Here is a 19047-nt window from a genome sequence, read left to right as displayed (position 1 = left end):
CAAATATGAACATTATGGGTCACTTGGACAGTTTATGTTGACATTACAGAGACCTACATTGCGCAGCCTGGTGTCCAGGAGTCCCAGGAAGCTGTTGAGCTCCTGAAACATTAAAACTGAGGATGTACTGTAACTACACAGTAATTGCAGAGGTCTGGTGACCCATAAATAGTAAGTTACATTCCCCCCACACCTCATGAAATACTAAAGGACTCTCTACCCACTCCACAGAGAAAAAAGGTGAGACCTAAAGAGGGTCAGAAACTCCCCAGGGCACAGGCTCTGCTGGTCCAGGGAAGTCTAACTGCTCTAGGCTGTTTTTTGCTGAGCCAGAGTGGACAGAGAGTGTCGTGAATTAAACATGCATTAAACCAGTTAAGTCATTAGTACCTCACCCTGGGCATGCCAAACTTTTAGGTTCTGAGTGGACCTAAAAGACTGTGAAGACCTGGTCCCTTCTTGCAAGGAGCACAGAGAAGGGACAGGAATTGCCCTTGCAGTGTGTGTGGCCGGATGTCCTTCAAGAATGGCTTTGATCAGAATCTCCAGGGTTTTGGCTTCTCTCTGGCTGGTGCACAAGAGAGAAGAAGAGGGCAGAACAGGGAGAGGACAGGGCAGGGTAGCAATGCAAGCGGGAGCCCAGGGCTGCACACAAGAGGTCCAGTCAGGACCCCTGGGCAGTTGGCCACAGCCACCATGGATGGATGTCAAACATGAAGAGTGAATCCTCAGCCCACCTCGACCCAGGAGCCTGGCTCCCTGTGCTCTGTCCATCTTCCCCTGTCCTGAGACATAGCTGGTTCCCAGCAGAGCTCCTCTCCAGCTGTTTTCCTGATGTATGCCCTTTCTAATTTTGCCTTCTTTCTCTCCACTGTCTTAAGCCTCTGGGGAAATTAAGGAAAAGCACTCAGCAGCATTCCAAGTGATGGAGGGAGACAGCGAGTTGTGCTGACCTTCAGCATTTTAATGAGAGCAAGCCCCGTGGAGAGCTGTGATCATTAGTGCACTACAGATCCAGGGAATGGCAGGTGGTCAGTGGAGACCAGGCACAGAGACTGCCATTGGTCCATGGTGAATGTCAAAGCCCAAGAGCACTAATGGGCACAGGTGCCTTCCTGTCAGGGTGCTGTCCCCAGCCCTGACCACGAACTTTCCTGGAGCTGAACTTGCTAATGAGGCCTTGGAGACTTCCCAGCCTTGCTCACAAAGGAAGGGAGATTGGAGGCTCATAATTCCTTAGATTTTAAGAGCATCTTTGTTCTTCTCTGTCAGTGTTGTCTGTGTCCTGTGTTTAAACCATTATAAAGGAGTATAATAGCACTGAGGAGAATATGGGAAACGAGAAAAGGGAAAGGAATCCCCTGGGATAATCCATGCCCTTGTATAAAAATCGTTATGTCTATGTATAACTCATGCTATATTCTACTCTATTCCAGTCCATTATTTTATTATTTATGGTGGTGCTATGAATTGAACATGCAAGCACTCTACCACTGCACCACACCCCTGTGCCTAACTTAAACTTAGCATTCTTCCAATCTGATATGTAGTTAAGCCCCTTTTCTTTGTAGATGTGGGGTGTCTTCTCAGATTACTGTGATGGTTGATTGATGTGACATGCTCTTTCGAGGGCTCCTTGTTTGATTAACAAGCACATTGCTTCTCAGTTTGCTTATGAAACACTGTATCGTGAGGTTGCTTCTCTGGGTAGGTGGTAGAAGGTGGGTTATTGGGCTTTAGAATCCTGTCACCAAAGTGCTAGATGGGCTGCTGACCAGTGATGCCAGCCAACCACAGAGCACACTCGGGGCTCCCTGCTTGCCTAGCTTTTAGCAAGAGCATCTAGATAGTCATTTATATGATTTTTGTTTATGACTAAGAAACCTGGGAATGTTTTCATTGGTATATTTTTCTATATATATATATTGGGATTTAATTGCTCATGACATTTGCCCTTTTAGGGATTTCTCAAAATTGGCCTGCTCTCTTTATAGAATAAAGGCATTCTTCTAAGTGTGATATTTGTTGCAACTTCTTTACCCAAACCATTGCTTTTATTTTGACTTTATTTGATTTTAGGCAAAGAGCACCAGCAGTGGCAGCCCCTTCTGGCGTCTGTCCCCAGCTCTCCTCTGCAATACAGCAGATCCAATAGCAGGGAGCTGGGTGTCTATCTTTTCCCTTTTGTATGCAGTCATTTTCCTGTGAAAAAACTGCTCTCTCTGAAGAACTGACACATCCTTGGTGACCAGCTAACTCAGAAGGCGTGTGACAGTTCAGGAAGGCTGGCCTAGACAGGATGTGAGGACAGCTGTCCCCTGGGAAGCAGGGTGAAGAGTGACCCTCCCATAGCCCATAATCCTCGGCATGATGTTTCCCCAAACAGTGTTTCTATTCGAAGTCCACTTGTACTTGTTCCATAAAAGACATAAAACAATGCCATCAGGGAATCTTTAGAATGGAGGAGGAATTTCAACAAAGCCAAGGAACCATCCTTCCTTCTGAAGTCAGAGCAAAGGCATGGCCACTTTTGCAGTGAAGTCTTAAGAAACCCTGAGCTGAGGTCTTCCCTGTCTTCTATCCTGGACATCTGCTTTCCCATGGAGTTTGGCCTGGGAATATCATGAACCTCAAACAGAGTGGGGGTCAGAAAAATTCAGCCCCATCATTCATAAGCTTCCTGATGTCTGGCAAGCCTCTCACACCCCAGCACCCTCACTCAGAGTACCAGATAGAAGTGAGGGGCCACACTTCCCTGGAGTTGATGCAGAGGGCTGTGTAACTAAACCACCTTTAGAGACATGAATGGCCTGAAGAAGTGGAAGAGAGAAGACAATCAGACAAACTCCTCTCCCTGTAAACATTTTAAAATCATACAGTTGAGCACTTGGTTCCAAAGATGAAAACTCTCTTGAGTCTTTACATTGACATAAATCTGCCAAGGATTTTCCTGAGCAGAAAATCATCAACATTCTGACGCACACAGTATGTAAGTGAGACCCTCATGTCAGCTGACACAAGAAATGAGGTCAGAAGGTAGAATTTATGAGTCACACTGATTCATCAACATCTATAATTAGGATGCTGAAACATGGCAACCTCAGTATTACCCAGGGTTTCCCTGGTTTTAATAAACTTTCCACTAAGTCCAGAGTCTCATAATTAAAGCAGCCTGTGATTGATGGATATGGAGTTCTCAAAGTTACTTACCTTATACTGTAGCTTCCTCAAGTCTGATAACCCGAATCTGAAGATCAAGTACCTGCTGTTCAGAGAAGAATCTTAAACTAGTAAATGTGATTGTTTAGCTTTTCTTTGCATGAAGCACCAGGGAGCATGAGAGGCAGAACACAGACCTTCCAACCTGAAGACGTTCCGTGCTGTGAAGAGAAGCAGAGCAGAGAGGAACAGGAGGCAGGAGACGCTGCAGGCGGGAGCAGCCACAGACTCAGAGTGAAAAGGTGCAGTGGCCTGGCCTGGAGTGATGTCCTGTTGGCACAAGGGTAAGCAGTCTCATAGACTTTTAAACTAGACAAGGACAGGCAAACAAATCAATGACCTGGAGACAGAACAGCCTGAGTCTTAAGTGCCCAACAGCAGGCTTGTAGAAGTTGTGACAGTGCTACATTATGTAGGCTGCAAAACACAAAGAGATGGAGGGGCTTAAATAGGAGAGCTTGCATCATGGTGTGGACCAGTGGTCCCATCTGGAAGGAGTATGATATCAGAATGTTCATCCCTATGGGTATCTTTGTCCCTAGACTACAATTACACAGTGCACATAAATGTGACAAGTCTCTTCACCCTACTTTTCTTTTAATTAAGGAAAATATAACCTTTCAATTTATATGGAATTACAATAATTAAATTGTCCCCATATAATTTGAGTTGTGGGTCCCTGAAATTCAAACTAAATTGCTTCTTTTCCTTGACTTTTTTGTGGCATTGCTTTGGAAGTTTCTTTCCTTTTTCACATCCCCAATCTATATGCATTCTTCTCTTCAAGGAAAATCCAAACTTGTGAAGGCAGTACTGTCTTGTCAGAGATACTGCATTTCGGGGCTGGGGATATGGCTCAGTTGGTACAGTGCTTGCCTTGCAAGGCCCCGGTTTAATTCTCAGCACCACATACACACACAAAAAAAGATACTGCATTTCAGGCCATCACTTAAGCATTCGCTTGGCATGTGATCTTCATGTCTTATACATTAGGAAGCTATCAGCATTGCAAAGCACTTACTTGGGATGGTATCTGCAACATCCATGTTATAAGGCATGATTTGCTGCAGCTTTGCAGGCAGGATTGTATGACGGGGAAAAAACGCAGGCTTTGGAATCTGCTGCCTGGGTGTGAGTCTCAGCTCTGCACTTCCGTGAACTTGAGAAAATATCTAACTTCTCTGTGCTTCAGTTTAGCAGATAATAAAATTTGAACTTCTCTGAATTGTTATGAGGATGATCTGAGAATATACATCCAGCTCCATGGTTTTTGGCCCATACGTGTAAATGTCAAATAGTACTGGTGATAGTCACAGTGCATGAATGTTTTTGTGTTTGGTTGTTAATCACAGTGTTATTGGTGAGAGAACGTGGACAGGTGGAATAGGAATTTGTGATGGGTGTACTTGTCCTGGATCCTCATCACAGATGCAGATAGCTTCTTCAGAAGAGGCTAGGGGGTTGCATATGTGTGACAATGGCACTGAGAAATATCAGGACAGTGGGAGGTCACTCTGTAGGGAGCAGGGCCAGTCAAGCTAATCTAACACAGCACTTTGGAAGATGGAAATAAGGTACTTGGCTCACTCTGAGTGAAGCCAAATTGCTGCATAACACTGTCACACAGAGCAAGGGCTAAGAGCACAGAGCTGGGCTCAGTGGCATGACAGGGGCTTAAAGAAGCTGCATGTGCTCAAGGCACTGACCCTCAGGCCCACAGATGCCTGACAGGTGACTGGAAGCAGGACGAGGCTGGGCATCTCGGCCTCCAAGTCGAGTCTATCTCCTCCATCACCTTAGCTTGTTTTGCAGAACTGCTAATCATTAAGGAGCACTCATCAGAAGCTTGTAATGCCTGGTTCATTAGACCTACACTCTCCTGACTTTTCTCATTCTGTTTCAAGACTGAGGCAAGACCTGCAAGGTCATCCCACCGGCAGCTGTGAGAGCATCAGGCCCCTGGGGTGGTGCCTGGCGGTTCTCAGCCTTGTCCTACTCCTGAGCAGCAAGTGGAAATTGTCTTTCCCTTCTCTGGAGCGCTTCTCAGAACAGGAACTGGGATAATTATCCACCAGGCCAGATTCTTCCTCCATTTCTACCTATAGCACCTGTAGGTGCTGAGGTTGCTGTCTTCCAGCATGTCCCTCCCAGCACAGCCTATTAAATGGAGTTCTTTCTGGGTTTCCCATGACCTTTTCTGCTTGATTACTGGGGCGAGTGTCTGGACCTTGTTGTTGGATCCCCGACAGGCTGCTGGCCTAGAATCCCAGTAGTGAGGATTGCTTTGAACATGTGTTTGTCAATGACCTCATCTACTACGAAGAGGAAATGGTGTGCCTCAGAGCACTGTGAGGGTTAGGGCAGGATGCTGGCCACCATCATTCCTTTTTTTTTTTTTTGGTGGTTCTGGGGATTGAACCCAGGGCCTTGTGCATGCAAGGCAAGCACTCCGCCAACTGAGCTATGTCCCCAGCCCCCATCATTCCTTTTTGTCCAGCTCTCTGTGCCGCTGGGCACCACTCCACTGGGGTCCTACGTTTAGGGAAACATTTCTGTAATTCTCTAATCAGTCTCTTGAACATGTACTTTCATTTTCATTTTATGCCTCAAGAGCTCTTCATTCTCTAATTGGCCCTTTTCATATAATTTTACTCTTTATAGTGACCTTAAATATCTAAGGACATAAATTATGGTTTTAGGTTTGGACTGTCTCCTCTGTTCCCCTCCTTCTTCTCCTCAGCTGTCTCCTCTGTGTACTTTGCTCTTCCTTTTTATTTATTTATTCTTCCAACTGTACCCGTCTATGCAGGACACTGCACTATGTGCCCACATCAGAGTGTGGACGTTTCCACCTCCTGTCATTACTTTGTGTCTGGTGACTTGAGTTCCTTGAAGTCACTCACGGGTTCACAGCAGGCTGTTTTGCTGCGTCTCCCGCTGTGCAGGGAGCCCAGTTCTCTCCTGCTGCCCTGGGGCCAGCCTTCTGGCTGAGCATCTTGCCTCAGGTTAAGCATCTCCACCACCATCTAGATTATAGGTGGAAGCAGGATCTCAGGGTCCTGCTGCAGGAGGCGGAGCTGAGCCCACAGCAGTCACAGAGACCAGCTCTGGGCAGTGGCAGTGGCCCAGCAAGGATCTGTGGGTGGAAACCCAGCACGTTGCTGCCTTCTGGGCCTCCGACCCCGCCTTGGGGTCTCAGGGCAGCACACTCCTTCCCCTTCCCCTCCATGAGCTCCAGGGTTGCCTCTGCGATTTCATTTCTCCTTTTCTGAGCCTCAGGGTCCGGCTCAGAGACCTCTACATGATGGGCTCCTGAACTCCTGGCTCTTTGTAAGGACTCCTCTGATGTCTAGCCTGTGGGCTGTCCCCTCCACTGGCCACTCCTTTCAGCAGCATCAGGAGCTGGTGGTCCCTCAGGCCCTGTATCCCGCCCTCAGGGCAGCGCCGCCCCCTAGGAGGCAGGAGGCCCGGTTTCTGCTGGAGCAGCCCACGAAGCCCTCTGCTCACTGCAGAGCTGTATTGTCCAGGAGGTAGCGCAGAGGTGGGCAGCGTGACTGCGGGGGTTGCACCCTGAGCCAGAGGCGGGCTCAGCAAGATGCACGTGGGGCGGAGTGCTGGTGGCATGTTGGGAGATGGACTTCCTGACTTCTTGAGGCCCCTCGCCTGGTAACGCCAGCCCGTATGTATTTTCTTTTCCAAAGCTTTGATCCTGCGGTGAAAACGCAGGGTATGCGTGGGCAGCCCGGGCAGCCTGCCCTCCCTTTAGGAGACCTGGTGTTGGGCTGCATCTCATGCCTGGAGCCCTGGGCTTCTCCCACTTCTCGGGGAGCAGCCCTCCAGCCTCCCGTGTGGGAGAGAGGCCCAGAGCTTGACTCCACCTGCGGGCCCCAGGGGCAGGGCCTGCGGCCTCCCTTCCAGAGCCGGCCTTGCCTCTCCATCGCAGGCCCCGCTGTGGAGTCATGAAGCCCCTCTGGAGTCCTGACAGGCCTGACCATTCGCAGTGACCCCTTCGGCTTGCATAGGTTTCCTTACCCCGCTACAGCAAGGCTTCTAACCTGAGTGTGTCTTCAGTTTTCCTGACGGCCCATGTGTCCCTGTTCTCTGTGCTGTGGATTCACACCTTATTTTATTTTTTTTTGTTTATACATGACAGTGGAATGCATTACAATTCTTACCACACGTATAGAGCACAATTTTTCATATCTCTGGTTGTATACATAGTATATTCACACCAATTCGTGTCTTCATACCTATACTTTGGATAATAATGATCATCACGTTCCACCATGATTAATAACCCCCTGCTGCCTCCCTTCCCCTCCACCCGTCTTCCCTATCTAGAACTCCTCTGTTCCTCCCATGCTCCCCCTCCCAACCCCACTATGAATCAGCCTCCTTGTATCAAGGAAAACATTTGGCATTTGGTTTTTGGGGATTGGCTAACTTCACTTAGCATTATCTTCTCTAGCTCCATCCATTTACCTGCAAATGCCATGATTTTATTCTCTTTTATTGCTGAGTAATATTCCATTGTGTATATATGCTACATTTTTTTTTTAAAATTCATTCATCCACTAAAGGGCATCTAGGTTGGCTCCACAGTTTAGTTTTGTGAATTGTGCTGCTATAAACATTGATGTGGCTGTGTCCCTGTAGTATGCTGTTTTAAAGTCCTTTGGGTATAGACCAAGGAGAGGGATAGCTGGGTCAAATGGTGGCTCCATTCCCAGTTTTCCAAGAAATTTCCATACTGCTTTCCATATTGGCTGCATTAGTTTGTAGTCCCACCAGCAATGTATGAGTGTGCCTTTTTCCCCACAGCCTCTCCAACACTTATTGTTGTTTGTATTCATAATAGCTGCCATTCTGACTGGAGTGAGATGAAATCTTAGAGTAGTTTTGATTTGCATTTCTCTAATTGCTAGCAATGATGAACATTTTTTCATATATTTGTTGATAGATTGTATATCATCTTCTGAGAAGTCTCTGTTCAGGTCCTTGGTCAATTTATTGATTGGATTATTTAGTTTTTTGGTGGTTAACTTTTTGAGTTTTTTATATATCCTAGAGATTAGTGCTCTATCTGATGTATGAGGAGTAAAAAATTTGCTCCCAAGATGTAGACTCTCTGTTTACCTCGCAGATTGTTTCTTATCCTGAGAAGAAACTTTTTAGTTTGAGTCCATCCCATTTACTAATTCTTGATTTTAATTCTTGCATCAAAGGAGCTTATTAAGGAAGTTGGGGCCTGATCCCACATGATGGAGATTAGGGCCTACTTTTTCTTCTATTAGACACAGGGTCTCTGGTTTTATTCCTAAGTCCTTGATCCATTTTGAATTGAGTTTTGTGCATGATTGAAAGATAGGGTTTTAATTTTTCTGCACATGGATTTCCAGTTTTCCCAGCACCATTTGTTGAAGATGCTATTTTTTCTCCAATGCATGTTCTTGGTACCTTTGTCTAATATAAAATAATTATAATTTTGTGGGTTTGTCTCTGTGTCCTCTATTTTGTACCATTGGTCTACCAGTCTGTTTTGGTGCCAATATCATGCTGTTTTTGTTATATTACTCTATAGTATAGTTTAAGGTCTGGTATAGTGAAGCCACCTGCTTCACTCTTCCTGCTAAGGATTGCTTTAGCTATTCTGGGTCTCTTATTTTTCCAGATGAATTTCATGATTGCCTTTTCTATTTCTATGAGAAATGTCATTGGGATTTTGAATGGAATTGCATTAAATCTGTATATTGCTTTTGGAAGTATGGCCATTTTGATAATAATAATTCTGTCTATTCAAGAGCAAGGTAGATCTTTCTATCTTCTAAGGTCTTCTTTGACTTCTTTCTTTAGGGTTCTGTAATTTTCATTATGAGGTTCTTTCACCTCTTTTGTTGATTCCCAAATATTTTATTTTTTGAGGCTATTGTAAACGGGGTAGGGTAGTTTTCCTCTTCTGAGGATTTATCACTGTTATACAGAAATGCCTTTGATTTATGGGTGTTGATTTTACTTCCTGTTACTTTGCTGAATTCATTTACTAGTTCTAGAAGTTTTCTGGTGAAATTTTAGGGACTTCTAGGTATAGAATCATATCAGCAGGAAATAATGCCAGTTTGAGTTCTTCTTTTCTTATAATCATCCCTTTAATTTCTTTCATCTGTCTAATTGCTCTGGCCAGTGTTTCAAGAACTATGTTAAATAGAAGTGGTGAGAGAGGGTTTCCCTGTCTTGTTCCAGTTTTTAGAGGGGATGCCTTCAATTTTTCTCCATTTAGTATGATGTTGGCCTGGGACTTATTTTTATCATTCATTTCTAATTTCATTCCAATATGATCTTATAGAATGCAAAGTAGTAACTCTACTTTTTTATATTTGCTAAGAGTTGTCTTGTGACATTGTATATGGTCTATTTTAGAGAAGGATCCATGTACTGCTGAGAAGAAAGTGTATTCACTCTTTGAAAGATGAAATATTCTATATATGTCAGTTGGTCTAAGTTATTGATTGTATTATTGAGTTTTATAGTTTCTTTGTTCAAAGCTTTTGTTTGGAAGATCTATCCAGTGATGAAAGAGCTAAGTTAAAGTCACCCAAAATTATTGTATTGTGGTCTATTTGACTCTTGAACTTGAGAAGAGTTTGTTTGATGAATGTGGATGCTCCATTGTTTGGGGCATATATATTTATAATTATTAAGTCTTGTTGGTGTATGGTTCCCTTGAGCAGTCTGTAGTGTCCTTCTTTATCCTTTTTGATTAACTTTAGTTTGAAGTCTACTTTGATATGATAGAAACCCCTGCTTGCTTCCACAGTCCATGTGAGTGGTATGATTTTTCCCAATCCTTCACCTTCAGTCTGTGGATGTTTTTTCCTATGAGATGAGTCTCTTGGAGGCTGCATATTGTTGGGTCTTTTTTTTTATATATATAATCTGCTAGTCTAGATCTTTTGATTGGTGAGTTTAGGCCATTAACATTCAGGGTTATTATTGAGACATGATTTGTATTCCCAGCCATTCTTGTTTATTTTTGGTATTTGACTTGGTTTCTCCTCTGATTAGATTTTCCTTTAGTGTAATCTCTCCCTCTTATGATTTTCATCATTGTTTCTCATTTCCTGTTCTTGGAATATTTTGCTGAGGATGTTCTATAGTGCAGGCTTTCTAGTTGTAAATTCTTTTAACTTTTGTTTATCATGGAAGGTTTTTATTTTACCATCAAATCTAAAGCTTAGTTTTGCTGGTTATAAGATTCTTGGTTGGCATCCCTTTTTTTCAGGGCTTGGTATATATTGTTCCATGATCTCCTGGCTTTGAGAGTCTGGGTTACAAAATCTTCTGAGATACAAATTGGTCTCCCCCTATATGTGATTTGATTTCTCTCTCTTGCAGCTTTAAGATTCTATCCTTCTTGTGTATGCTAGGCATTTTCATTATAATGTGCCTTGGTGTAGATCTGTTGTAATTTTGTACATTTAGTGTCCTGTAAGCCTCTTGTATTTGGTTTCCCAATTTGTTCTTTATGCTTGGGAAATTTTCTGATATTATCTCATTGAAGAGATTGTGCATTCCTTTGGTATGAAACTCTGTGCCTTCCTCTATCCCAATAACTCTTAGATTTGTCTTTTGATGTCGTCTCATAATTCTTGTGTGTTCTGTTCATGGTCTCTAACTTTCTTCACTGTGTGATCAACTTCACGTTCCAGATTATATACTTGGTCTTCATTATCTGACGTCCTTTTTTTTCCCAAGTGATCTAGTCTGTTGGTTATGCTTTCTATTGAGTTTTTAATTTATTATATCCTTCATTTCAAAGATTTGTTTTTTTTCAGACTCTCTCTCTCTCTCTTGAAGTAATGCTTTGCTACCTGTATTTACTCTCTCTTTTTTGGAGTGATCAATTTTTGCCTATATTTGTTCATTTAGGTCATTGTTTAATTCACAGATCATTTTAATTATGAACCTTCTGAACTCCTCCTCTGACATTTCATCAAATTCACTGTCCCATGGGTTCTGTTATTATAGTGTCCTGGTTTGTTTGGGGTACTTTCTTCCCTTGTTTTTTTTTTTTCATGTTGTCTATGTGTCTTCCTTTCTTGCAGCATGGGTCTGAGATATTACAGTTTTTTCCCTATATTCTTGTAATACCTATGCAGATTGTCTGTACCTCACCTTGATGTTGGGCTTCTAGACCCTGCTGGTGTCCCTCAGTGTATGCTACTGCCTCTAAGGTTGGTGGAGGCAATAGCAGAGATAATAGTTGCGGTGCCCCAGATGGAAGCAATATCTTACAGAGATGGGGCTGAAAGGGGGGCCTCACACTCTTTGGGATGCCTGCTCTGAGATACAGCTGCTTGAAGGCCCTGTCTGTTTTCAAAAAGGTAGGGGGGATATTGTGTGGGGAGGGCTATGGCAATGACTACAGTGCCCCAAGATAGAAGTCGGTTAGGCTTAGGCTGGAAGGGGGTGGGCACGAGCTTGGACCTACCCTGAACCTGGGTCCTGAGCAAGTCAAGTCGGTGTGGACAGATCTGGGCTGGGTCTGACTCCTGTGGTAGTCTGCTGGTTCGAAGAGGTGATCCTATGCTAGAAGCTGGGCTCTGGCCAGTGCCTGCTGGTGGAGGGGAGGCCCCAGGCCTACTGTGAGCCTGATCCCCATACAGGGACAGTATGGGTGGATCTGGGCTGCAGGGCTTGACCTCCTGTGGTAGTCTGCTGGTTGGAAGGGGTGGTCCTGTGCCAGAGGCTACTCTCTGGTGGGCTTAAAACCCACTGGTGGAGGAGTGGACCAGGGCCTACTGTAAGCCTGGGTCCTGTGCAGGCTGGTATCGATAAGTCCCTTTATCACCTTTCCTTGGTGTCTGGGAAGGCAGAAGTCACCACTACGCCCTGGTCTGGGTCTCCACCTGGGAGTCTCCCAATGGCGGACCCATGGACTTGGGCAGAAGTGAAAATGTGGGACTCAGGGCAGAAGCCAGACCTGGGTTTCTAGTGTTGTGTGGCTGGTGGCTGCCCCTGGGCAGGGTGAATTTGGTGTGAAGGTGTCCTGAGCTGTGGCCTGACCTCCCTGCATACCTAGGACTCTCTGTCCTAACATGTAGCTGCAGCTCAGCCAACCCCAGGGGCCATGTTCCACCCATATCAAATCAGACGGTGGCAGCTGGACCCACAGCACTGCCTGGGCCTCACTTCCCTTTCCTGTGGGCACTGCAAACACCTTGGCTGCCAAGGCCACCACCAGGTTCAGGGTAGGTCCAAGCTCGTGCCCTACCCCCTTCCAGCCTAAGCCTAACCGACTTCTATCTTGGGGCACTGCACTGAGCCATTCTTGGTCCGACTGCTGCCCAACCTAGGACTGTACATAAAGGGGTTGTGGTCTGTAAAATGAGGTGCGCTGCAGGTTTGCTTTCTAGCAGAACCACCTTTATTTCCCTGGACAGCACACTGGGCGCTCAGCGCGAAGGCTGGCTCTTCCGTGGAGAGCTACTTGCGGTGGTCCTTCTCCCCCAGGAGCCACAGTTTGGCCTTGTACAGAGTGATGTCCTTGTAGACCCTGAAGTGGTTCAGCCTGTGGTCCTGGCGCTCTGGGCTGACCTAGATGGAGGCAGGGGCAGCAGAAGATGGTCAGGAAGGGGAAGACCTGGACCCAATTGGGCCTCCCTGACCATGGGTGGCCCCAGGGCTCTCCTGCTCAACGCTGCTTGTGAAACTGTGACACCAGCGCTTAGAGCGTCTCGAGAGCAAGGGGCGTCACCTCCGCAAAGCTGGGGCTCTGCCCTGCCGGCTGCCTACATGGAGGGCAGCCTGCGGGTCACCCGGGAAGTCCTAGGTTCCGGGGACCTTGCATCAAACGCCCCAGTTCATTGTGTTTTCTCTCATTTCCTGGTACCTGGTCTCATCCCAGCTTCCTTCAGGGAAAATGGAAGCTGAGAAGTGGCCCCACCCCACCCCTGGGCCCCAGGAAGCCAGACTGAAGCACATCTGTGGCTGGTACCCCTGGCTGCGTGGACACAGGGAAGGCCGATTCCTGGCTTCATTCCTGTGAACTGTCCAGTCCTGCAGGACTAACGGAGCAGGGCAGCTGCTTGCCCCATCGTGGCCCAACTGTGCTGCGTTTCACTTCCCTTTCTACACCATTTCCTCTTCCTTCTGAGGCAGGGGGGCACCACAGCCAGGCTGCCCAGAGCCAGCGGGCCTCTGTGCTGGGGTGCCAGGGACAGCTGGAGCCGGTGCTGTGCCTGTCCCCGGTCAACATCCGCACACACTAGGTGTTCAGCAGGTGCTTGAATGGAAAGGGAGTGTGGTGGGGGGTCACAGCATGTGTTATGTGTATGTGGGGGAGGGGCACCTCAGCACAGCCACCTTAGAGAAACTGCCCTGAGAGTCACTCAGGGACGTGCTCATCCCATCCCAGTCTGCAAGTGTGTGTGTGTGTGTGAATGGGTGTGTGTGTGTGTTTATGTGAGTGTGTGTATGTGTGTGAGTGAATCAGTGTGTGTGTGAATGTGTGTATGTGTGTGTGTGTATGTGTGTGTATGTGAATGTGTGTGTATGTGAATGTGTGTGTATGTGTGTGTGGGAATGTGTGTATGTATGTGTGAGTGTGTTTGTGTGAGTGTGTGTGAGTATATGTGAGTGTGTGTGAGAGTGTGAGAGGGTGAGTGTGAGTGTGTATGTGTGTGAGTGTGTATGTTTCAGTGTGTATGTTTGAGTGTGTATGAGTGTGTGTTGGTGTGTGTGTTTGGACACACATCCCACATGAGGATATATTTTCAGCAAGTGTTACCCAGAGACACAAGGCAAAGAGATGCCCACTGAGCCTTGCTTCCCAGGGGTCCCTGGGCTGAGGTTGGGGAGCTCTGAACAGGGCGGGGTCCTACCAGGGACAGGGTCCCCACAATGGGGCCCATTTAGCACATCAATCACGTCCTCTGCCCCAAGCACAACGCTCTGAAAGCCCAGCTTCTTTACCTTTGATGTTCCCACAACACCTGATCTAATCTGGGGGGCTTACTTCCTTCCTTGCTCCCTGTGCCACCTGAGGGCACTGTCCCCACATGTGTGATGGATAGACTGAGTGCCGGCAGGCCCCTTGGGACTCAGACACAGCATTCTATCCTGGAGGCCTGGAAGGGTCTGAGCAGGGCAGGCCTGGCTGGACCCCACATTCGTCCTTCCTGTGGTGTGTGCTGACTGTAGGAGATGCCCTGAGGTTCAGGGAGCAACCTTCCCATGGTATGTGATGCCCCCAGCTCTCTGGTGCTTTGCTAAGACACCCAATGTCCCCTCGGCTGACCTGTCTTCATAAGGCTCCCTTCCCTCCCTCCTCCTTCTCACTGGTCAAGGACTCTACGGACCAAACTCCACTCAGGCCGTCCTCCTCTTAAACCAGGCCTGACTTAGGGCATTCTGTGGTCACCTCTGCATCGTCCAGTTTCAACAAAATTCTGGCTGAGCAGTGTAGCGAGAGCCACCACCCTGTGTGTTGACTGTGCTGGGTGTCCGTGGGCTCCTTGGCGTCTGCCCCCCAGAGCAGGTCTTGTCCCTGCCCTGCCTTCAGCAAGAATCCAGCCAAGGTCAGCTTGGCCAGGACCCCTCACCCAGATGTTCCCCCCAGTGATTCCGCCCCCCCACCTCCATCCTTAGCTTGTCCAGCTGCCCACCCTACTGGAGCCTCTGCCCTAGCCACAGCCCCCCTTGGATCAAGCCTTCCGTGTGGTCTTTAGAAATCACTGATCCCTGATTCTTTATTCATGTTCAATCAAGGTCTTGAGCAGTTTCCTCTGAAGTCCCCTCTTTCACTGATAGATAGACTTCATGGCTGTCACTTGCCTCTGTGTGGCCTTGCTTCTCCAGCTCTGAGCCACACACCTCCTGCTTTTGGGGTGAGCTCTTCTCTGTGAGTGGTGGCCTCCTGGGGATGTCTTCCTGCCTGGCGTAGCACCTGACTGTCCCGGGCTGAGCTCAGGGACTCCTTTCTGCTCTTCCCCATCTGTATCACAGGAGCCTGGCCACGTTTACTGAGCAGGTGTTGTGTGCTGGGCACTGTCCCAGGTACTGCTCCTCTTAGCAACCCTGTGAGGCAGATTCTGTGGTGTCCCCATTTATGACCAGGAACAGCACTGCACAGTGTTTAGTAACTCACCCCAGGTCTCAGGACTAGCAATAAGGACAGATTTCAAGCCCCTGCCAGTTGGCTGTCACTCTGCTCTCAGCCACTGCCCGCACCACTGTATTCCTACTGCTGCCCGGAGCAGGGGCCTCGCTTACCAAGGGCTCTGCCTCCCAGCCGATCTCCTGACTTTCTGTCTGTGTCTCTGGGTACTTCTTCTGGGGTCTCTGAGCAGCATGGTGAACGAGATTCAGAAACCTGACTGGAGAGGAGGCTCAAGTTAGAAGCTGCCCATGTCCTTTTCCTGGCCAAACCACTCCAGGGCCACAGAATTCTGTGTGCAGAGCCAGGGCCTGAGACAGGGGCATCTGGTTCTCAGCCATGTGTCAGCAAATGTTTCCAGTTCAAACTGTGCTAGGCACTGTTCTGGACCTTGGAGCAGGGCTGTGACAGACATGGCCCCCCTGGGAGTCCAGGGCAGGCAGGAACAGAGGTCAACTCCTCTATTCTCAGAACATGTGGGTGCTGCCCTCTTGCACCTCTCTATCATGCGGGGTCCTTCCACAACCTCCCGCATGACACCCTGGACCACCTGTGCCCACCTGCCCCAATAGTCCCACATCCCCTGCCTGATGTAGGCATCTGTTCTCCATGCTGTCGCCCATGATCCCACTCCACACACTGGTGGAGGGACTTATAGGCTGCCCTCTTGCATCTGCCTCATTGTGCTGAGACCCCTGGGCCCATCCCACTGCCTGTCACCAGTTAAAGTGGAAACATGAACAGGACTGTGTTTACTGAGCATGGCAGGTTCAGCTCTAAGCACCTGTGGTATTTTGCTTGGTCCTTCCAACAACTCTAAGAAGTGGGCTGAGAGGTCAACAACCTGGCCGAAGCCCGCAGTTAAGGAACGGCAGCACCAGGACGTGAATCCAGTTTCTAGGCCTTCAGAACCCCTGTGAGTAACGTCTGAACATTTGTGAATGAATGACTCCTCTTTTCAGGCCATGGGGACTATTGTGGATGACAGTAATGAGTTGGCAGGTATTTACTCATCAGTCTCTCTGAGCTTGGTCAGTAGAGTAGTCTTGAGACCACAGCAGAGGATCCTGAGGTTTCCCTGCAGTGACTCTGCCTGCGAGTTCTCTGAGCCCCCTGCCTTTCTCTGCCCCACCTCACACAGTCTCCGACCCCAGGACTTACCATCATCAGGTTCCTCCAAGTTATCATGCCACGACATGGGCTTCCTGGTGATTGCGTGAACTGCAGAAGAGCAGGGACACAGTGCAGGTCAGAGCACAACCCCTGCCCTCCTGCCACTCACCCTAGACCACACTCCCATTCTGCACCCATGGAGTGCCTGGGCCTGGGGGATTCTGGCTGGGTGCTGGGAACAAGGTCCTACAGCCCTCGAGGACTTAGAGTCTGGCCTGGCACTGTCCAGGGCAGTGGCAACAAGCCACAGGCTACTAGGATTTATGTTTGTTTATTCATTCACTCATTTATTTATTACAGTGAGCTAACCCTAACCTTAACCCTAATCCAGCCCTCTTTACTTTTGAGACCAGTCTCTGTTGAGGTCATCCTTAAACTTGCAATCTCCCTGCCCCAGCCTCCCTGTTGCCAGAATACAGGTGTGTGTCACTGTGCCCAGCAGAAAAAGCCTTCTGAGCATGCGCCCCTAAGATATGAAATGTATATGTCATCTGTATGTAAAATTATCTGCATATTAGAAAAGCATAATATTTTTCTTTGTAGTACGAGTAAACAGAAATGCAAGCTACAGTATTTTATCACATCACCACAATGGCCACATTAATCCTGTGCCCAAGGAAAAGAACTGGAGGAAATTGCTTTTCCCAGAATGGATATGGGCTGAGGGATTATTTAGCTTGTTGGGATGGACCAAACTATACTTTTCTCCTGAAATCAGTGGTGGGGACTCCAGAAGACAACTAGAAGAATTCTAAGCAGAATGAAGTACGGAGTGTCCTGAAGAGAGCCAGGCTGCAGGGGTGCTGGTTACAGAGGCCCAGAGTGGGGGGCTCAGGGAGGAGGAGCAGGTGGGCAGTTACAATGGGGGATGTGGCATGAGTGTTCAGAGGTGGAGGAGAGAGGATCCTGGTCTGGAGCCTAGCAGCCACGGGGAGCAGGAACTTGGGTGGGGTGGAGGAGGGCAGTTGGGGATGAAGCTAGGGAGGAATCAGAGCTAATTCCAAAGGGTCTGATGCACTGGCTGTGTTAAGGTAGCTCAGAAGTAGCAGAGGCCACACAAGTGTTCTGCAGAGGGATGGATGTAACCAAACTGGCTTCTTAGGGTAGCTCTAGCTAGCAGTCCCTAAGACATGGGTTGGGGTGGCTGGTTTGGAGGGAAGGAGCATAGCTGGGAGCCCAGCAGAGCAGCAGGCAGGAATGAGGATGGCCCTGCTGGGGCTGGGGAGTGAGGCTGGAGAGGGGCAGGTCCAGTCGATGTTCAGAGGGTGGAATTAAGTGAGAGGTAGGGATGCCCCCAGTGTACCATGAGTCTTTCCCCAAGTTAGGAACAGATAAGGGTCAGGGGAAATATGAAGCAGCAGCCATTCTGCTTCTGTGACTGCAAGGTGTGTGGACTGAGTGATGGAGGCCGGGGCTGACTCGTGCTTCTCACCTGGGAGGAAAAGGCCTAGCTGCCTTGTGCTGACACAGGGTTTCCTGGAGAAGCAAAGGGTGGGCAAGGGATTCAGGGCCCCTAGCTTTCCAGAGGACCAGTTTGAAGTTCCTAATGGTGAGTCCAAGGAAGTTAGCCAGGAGATGGTCAGATGGCGGATCTGGAGCTCATCTGAGGCCCAGTGTCCTCTAGGGGCTGCTGATGCTGCAGGATGAGATGGATCTCACAGGAGTGTGCAGGGTGAGAGGAGTGGAGGGGAGGGTGCTTTAATCCTGGAGGACAGGGAGCACTGTCCAGAGCCTAATCTCCTGAACTTTCCAGAGAAAGGATTATGATGATAATAAAATCCTAAAATCCCTTTAGTATATGAAAATAAATCAAAATATAAACAAAAATAAAATCTAAAACCCCTGCAAAATGCAGTTACTTCAAAAGGAAAATTATTAGAAGCAACTCCTAGCTGCTGCAGTGGTGCACACCTGTAACTCCAGAGGTTTGTGAGGCTGAGGAAGGAGGATCATAAATTCTGAAGACAGCCTCAGTAACTTGTCCAGGCTGTGTCTCAAAATGGAAAATAAAAAGGACTAGGGATGTGGCTGAGAGCCCCTGAATTCAATCCATGGTAAACACACTCATGCACACACATAGACACTCACAACCACACACAATAACAACAACAACAACACATACACACACACACAAAACCACACACAAAGAAAACCAAACCCAAAAGAACCAAACAGTACTGCTTATATGCAGTACATTTGATCTCATCTTGTGGTGGATGCATTTCAATGCATCTGATGTGTCTCAGGAGGCCGGGCGGCCATGGAATCCACCCTTCCTAGAGACCAGAGACCAGGGCAGGCCTCTCCCTGCTGCCTGTGCGCCCACAACCCACTCCGCAGTGCCCTGCCTCTGTCCCCCAGTCCTCACCCTTTCGCAGGGGATTCACGTGGTACTCTGTGCAGAGCTTCTGTGTGCACAGCTCTCGCAGGTACTGTTCCCGTAGGAACTGGTTCTGATGAACCTCGTCCTGGATCACCCTCTCCCTAAGGTGTCCAGCCAT

At 47.9% G+C, this 19047-nt stretch overlaps 1 protein-coding gene across 3 annotated transcripts; it reads right to left on the bottom strand.

The window, feature by feature from the left end:
• Positions 1 to 12702: 12702 nt before the first annotated feature.
• On the bottom strand, positions 12703 to 19047 carry Cfap144 (cilia and flagella associated protein 144). Of its 3 annotated transcripts, none has more exons than XM_077798008.1 (4): positions 18915 to 19047; positions 16531 to 16594; positions 15490 to 15589; positions 12703 to 12813 (listed from the first exon to the last, which is right to left on the bottom strand). In XM_077798008.1, exons 1-4 carry the CDS (start codon positions 19045 to 19047, stop codon positions 12703 to 12705), a joined length of 408 nt encoding a protein of 135 aa, XP_077654134.1. The 3 variants fall into 3 exon arrangements, with proteins under 3 accessions (XP_077654134.1, XP_026236569.2, XP_077654137.1); XM_026380784.2 differs by having other exon boundaries at positions 15490 to 15593; positions 16535 to 16594; XM_077798011.1 differs by lacking the exon at positions 16531 to 16594 and having other exon boundaries at positions 15490 to 15593.

The sequence above is a fragment of the Urocitellus parryii genome, chromosome 1 (assembly GCF_045843805.1).
Source record: "Urocitellus parryii isolate mUroPar1 chromosome 1, mUroPar1.hap1, whole genome shotgun sequence".
NCBI classification, from domain to species: domain Eukaryota; kingdom Metazoa; phylum Chordata; class Mammalia; order Rodentia; family Sciuridae; genus Urocitellus; species Urocitellus parryii.
This window is presented reverse-complemented; position numbering and strand designations above follow the sequence as displayed.